The 5,548-nt window shown below is 39.9% G+C and overlaps 1 protein-coding gene across 1 annotated transcript; it reads right to left on the bottom strand.

Annotated features, from left to right (window-relative positions):
- Positions 1-4,825: 4,825 nt before the first annotated feature.
- LOC132006671 (ferritin heavy chain-like) lies at positions 4,826-5,377 on the bottom strand. Its single transcript, XM_059384594.1, has one exon. The coding sequence runs from the start codon at positions 5,375-5,377 to the stop codon at positions 4,826-4,828; it is 552 nt and encodes a 183-aa protein (XP_059240577.1).
- Positions 5,378-5,548: the final 171 nt, after the last annotated feature.

The following is a 5,548-nucleotide window of genomic DNA, read 5'->3' on the forward strand; positions in this document are numbered from 1 at the left end:
ATTCATGTAATTTTTATTTCTTACTAAGTATTATATTGATTGATTAAATATGCTCTCTCTAAGCCATTTCAAATAATCTCTTCCTATTTGCATCTAATTTTTCTTTTTTTTTTTTTTCTTTAAAGATTTTATTTATTCACTTGACAGGCAGAGAGAAAGAGGGAAGCAGGCTCCCTGCTGAGCAAAGAGCCCGATGTGGGGCTCGATCCCACAACTCTGTGACCATGACCTGAGCCAAAGGCAGAGGCTTTAACCCACTGAGCCACCCAAGTGCTCCTGCATTTAATTTTTCTATTTTTATGTCCTATCTCCAAGAATTTCTTTAGAAAATCCCAGCAACTGACTTCTGCCCAGTCACAGCCAGGGTTCACTTTTTTGATTTGTGCAGTTATATTAATACAAAATGGAAGACTCTGTGTACAGATTTACTATCCTTTGAATAATTGTGGAAGTCTCCTTGACTTTTGAGACCAGAGGCTGTGTCAGTTTGTATTATTGGTACTTAACTGATTAATCTGTTATAGGTGTGTCCTGCTGGGTTGTGACTTCTGTACAATCAGGCTTATAGGATCTCTTCCCTACTAATTTCTTAGAGCAAACTTTGTCACATTATCATAACTCATAGGACTTGTAAGATTCTCATTTAGTTATTACCATATAGACTAATGGTTAAGTGCCTAGGTCTTCAAGTTAGGCTATGTATGTTCAAATTCAAGTTCAGCCATTTATTGTGAGAGCTCAGAAAATTAATGTATCTCTGAATTCACTGTGATCATCTATAAAATGGGGATAACAATAGTACTGTGTCTTGTGTGGTCGTGAAGCAGAAATGAGGTAATTCATGTAAATATCATAACTTGATGCCTGATAAATGGCAAACTCAATAAGTATAAGCAGTGTTTATTAATGATGCAAGTAATGATGTTGTAAAAAAAAATACAAGTATGTGTGTTTTTTCTTATGTTAAGACCTGCCATTAAGGCTGCCCTAAATCTTTTTAGGTTATCTTTACCTATAGATTTCTCACATATTCAAAGCTACAGTGAAAATGAGTTTTTTCTTTAACTTTGAAGATGTTTTTGAAGCAGTCCATGAGAAGACTTTTCTGTGGGGGCGCCTGGGTGGCTCAATGGGTTAAGCCTCTGCCTTTGATTCAGGTCATGATCTCAGGGTCCTGGGATGGAGCCCTGCATTAGGCTCTCTGGTTAGCAGGGAGCCTTCTTCCCCCATTCTCTCTCTGCCTCTCCCTCTGCCTACTTGTGATCTCTCTTTCTCTTTGTCAAATAAATAAATGAAATCTTAAAAAAAAAAAAAAAGAAGAAGACTTCTCTGTGATTGATCCACACTAGTAAAATATACCTTCATGTGCCTCCTCTCTCTCCAGGCAACAATAGCTAAAATATGTAAACAAACAAGTAACCTTATTTGCTAAAATGTTACATTATTGCTCTTCTTCTCTTCATCAAAGTTTCTGTCCCCCTCAGGTAACATCCCTCATTATCAGAAAAAGGAAATTTCTTAACATGTTATTTTGACAGCATAATTTACCTAGATGATTGTCATTATGATGATGTTTTTAGATTTGTTTAGTCCACTGTTCTGAACAGAAGAATAGCTGGCTTATATTTTTCTTCATACATTTTTTGAAAAATGCTACATTGCTATTTGTGAAATTTTGTTGAATGATTGTGTAGCATACCTCTTTGTGAAGTGGAGAGTGATAAATGAAAACACTCTTTGCCTATACTCCTGATTTAATTATTAAAATAATCTCATATTGGACTTGTATTTTACTCTTAGAAAATTGGCAAAATGCTAATACATTTGGTTTAACTAGGCGACGTTCATGTCTTGTTTAGCTTAGATTCCCTCATTTATTAAGAATAAATGAACTCATTTATTAAGAATAAATGCATGTTGAGTTAAATTACGTAGCCAAACAGTAGACAAATGAAAGTCGTGGTTAATAAGATGGGCCAGACTGAGATACTGTTCTTTTTGAGAAGCTTACTTTAATCACCTTGTTATTTTCTAGCATAATATAATCATTTATTAAAATGATAGGATATTTTCCATATATAGAACATAATAGTTTTGTATTATGTTGAATCTGCCTGAGAATAAAATAGGTACTTAATCAAATTCATTGGCAGTGTCATGAGACTTGATACCTAAAACTAGTGAGAACAAATTTAACTTAAAAAATCTGCAAGAGTTCACATTTAGATCTTGCCTCATGCCCACTTTTGTTTGGGGAATAATGGAGCTTCAATTTATAGAATTGCATTATGTACTTTAGGGCTGGAGAGAAACTTGATAGGTCCTCCATTGAACCTAGAGAGGAACACTGCAATGGGAATTTGATGATCTCTACTGGAGGAAAAAGGTGGTGGTGTAAGATGCTGCACACTAGGGGGCACCTGGGTGGTTCAGTGGGTTAAAGCCTCTGCCTTGGGCTCAGGTCACGATCCCAGGGTCCTGGGATGGAGCCCCGCATCGGGCTCTCTGCTCAGCAGGGAGCCTGCTTCCCCTCTCTCTGTGTCTGCCTCTCTGCCTACTTGTGATCTCTGTCTGTCAAATAAATAAAAAAATTTTAAAAAAAGATGCTGCACACTAAGCACATTACTCATTTGTATGTATTTAACAATTCTGGACTTGACTATAAAAATGTTTTGTAGCATATATGCCTAATATTTTTTCTCCAAATGAACTGTCTGAATTTTGAGGAATTTTAGCATGCTTTGGTGAGAGGAATAGACAAGTTATTTCCAGAAAATTTAGGCACCAGCTGCTTTTCACCGAAAGGTATCTTATTGACCAAAATTTGGCAGTCTATACTGGAAAATCAAAATGAAGAATTCTGCTACTGGTGAGAGGAATACATAGGTAGAAAGAGGTGAAGAATATAATTTACTTAGCATCTTTGGAACTTCTCTCAACTTAGATTTAAATATTGGAGAAATATCAGTGTTATCATTTCCAAAAGCCATTCTTTTAGAAACGGAAATTAGAATATGATGGAAAATGCAGTGTTGGGAGTTATCCAACAGGGAAACAAATGGAAGGTGTATGTATAATATCTATCCACCCTCTTGGTGAGGGCTCTGTGTTACACTTCTGCCTTAAAACTTATTATGCTGGAAACTTGACAGCAAATATTCCAGTTTTTCATAATGGCATTTTAGTGAAAGTGATTGGGGTTTAGCTGGCAGATACATGCTTCTCAAACAACAGACAATGAGATCTTTTAACGTTGTTTCCAAAGCTATTTTCTTTGGAATACTGTTCTGTGAGATTCGGGAGAAAAAGGATCCTATGGGGGACTATTTGGGAAACAATATTATATCCCCTTGTTATAAATTCACTGCATATATATATATTTTTACATTAAAGACTTAAAATTCCTAGAGTAAACAAAAACTGAAAAATAAAACAAAAATCCTGCTAATTCAATGAATACAAATATTGTATATATTCATGCATATATATGTGTGTGTTTATAAATATCCTTGAATTCATTTTTCACTGAATACCTGGTAATATTTTGTGGCACCAACTGATACTGAACACGGTCTTGGAAAGGCTGGTCTAAGAAATTAAAACCTATAAATTATAAAGGAAATACTTTAAGTTGAAAGGGATGCCTGTGTTAGCAGTCTTGAGCTGCTCTATATTTCCATCCATGTAACTTAAAATATTTTATTCTTCAGTGAACTCTGTCCTAGGATAAGGAAAAAATGCCACTTAGCTCTAGAGGAGCTATTTACCGCAAATAATTACAGCGGGGCCTGGTAGAGGTGTAACGATAATAAGAAGACATATTAGCTTAGATTTTCTTGGTAGCAAGTTACAAAAGCTAATCACAGTTGGATTTATGAAACCCAAAGGCAGAAATATAACCAGGTTCAGGAAAGGTGTAGAAAGTAGCTATATCATTTCTAATAATGCAGAGCTTTTTAACAAAGAGTGTTTTCCTAAGCAAACCTACAGGATCTTGTCTAGAGATTCACCATGAACTCTGCTGTTGGTTGGAGCATATACATATACAGATATACATAGGATACATATTAAAGAAAACATACATAAGTGGTTGTTTTGTAACTGCAACATGTATGCCAGGCATTGGTAACCACAGTAAGTTCCTGCCAGTGTGTGTGTGGAAGCTGGCCTAAGACTTGTTTCCAATTATCACTGTTGCCCAGCATGAAGTTGTGAGAGATACTCTAACATTCTGACTTCCAAGATCTTCATCTTGCTATGCAGACTTAACCATTAGTATTTGAAGAATTTAATGAACATAAGCATTTCAGATAAAGCCAGGATCCCATTTAATTTAATCCCTGCCCAATGTCTTTCCCTTTTCTTCTTCCAGAGACACAACTGCAGTCTTGATCTTCAGGCCATGTTCTATACTTTCAGTATTCACATGCACTTAACCAGGGCCCCACCTCACCCCACTCTACCCCCATCCTCATATTCCCACATCGTTTATAAGGGGAAGATTGATATTGTATTTTTCAGGGTCCCATAGAATACCTTCTCTCTTCCTCTTCAGAGAATCTTAGCTGCATGTGGATGGAGCATGTGTGGGTAGAGGGACTACTGGTTACCTATTTTAAAACTTAAAAGGTGAGAGATTTGAACGCATGAATCAGCCAGAGACCTTTATTTATTTAGGAACCAAATAGCTTTATTGGATGAAAGGCAAGACTGGAAGAAAAAAACTGGAACCTTTTGCAGAAGCAATACTGCAATAAGCATGCTTGGCACGGTGATCAAGCAAAGTCACCATGCGCCCTGGGGCTATGGGGAAAACAGTCCCAACTCAGTTCTTTTTGTTGCTGTGGCCCAGGGTAAGCTTGTCAAACAGGTACTCTGCCAGGCCATCTTCCGGAGCCCGCATCTTGCGCAGGCTGGTGACATAGCCCCCCAGCTCTTTGACGGCCTCGACTTGCTCGTGCAGGTAGTGGCTCTTCAGGAAGTCGCACAGCTGGGCGTCGTTCTTGTCGGTGGCCAGCTGGTGCAGGTCGAGCAGGCTCTGGTTCACGCTCTTCTCCAGGTGCAGGGCGCTCTCCATGGCCTTCAGGCCGCCCTCCCAGTCGTCGCGGTCCGGCTTCTTGATGTCGCGGAGGCGGAGGCGGCCCCCGCGCTGGTTCTGCAGCTCCATCAGCTTCTCGGCGTGCTGGGTCTCCTTGCGGGAGCGGCGCATGAAGAAGCGGGCGAAGTGCTTCAAGGCCGCGTCGTCGCGGTCGAAGTAGAAGGCCATGGACAGGTACACGTAGGAGGCGTAGAGCTCCAGGATGATATGGCTGTTGATGGCGGCCTCGCAGTCGGGGTGGTAGTTCTGGTGCACTTGGGAGAGCTGTGCGGTGGCCATGGTTGGTATCACCGGCACCAAGGCGAAGGTGGTGCGGAAGCGAGGGCTGCAGGGCCGAAGGCGGTGGTGGCAGGTCCTCGGTGGCTTTTGGGGGGGGGTGACCAAGGAGACGGGCTGTGGGCAGGCTCCTGAGCTGGTGGTTCACAAGTTCTGGGCTGGAACCAGAAGGTG

The sequence above is a fragment of the Mustela nigripes genome, chromosome X, assembly GCF_022355385.1.
Source record: "Mustela nigripes isolate SB6536 chromosome X, MUSNIG.SB6536, whole genome shotgun sequence".
Classification (NCBI taxonomy): Eukaryota; Metazoa; Chordata; class Mammalia; order Carnivora; family Mustelidae; genus Mustela; species Mustela nigripes.

Coding starts and splice junctions, on each gene's coding strand:
- LOC132006671 (XM_059384594.1), bottom strand. CDS start 5,377: ATGGCCACCGCACAGCTCTCCCAAGTGCACCAGAACTACCACCCCGAC.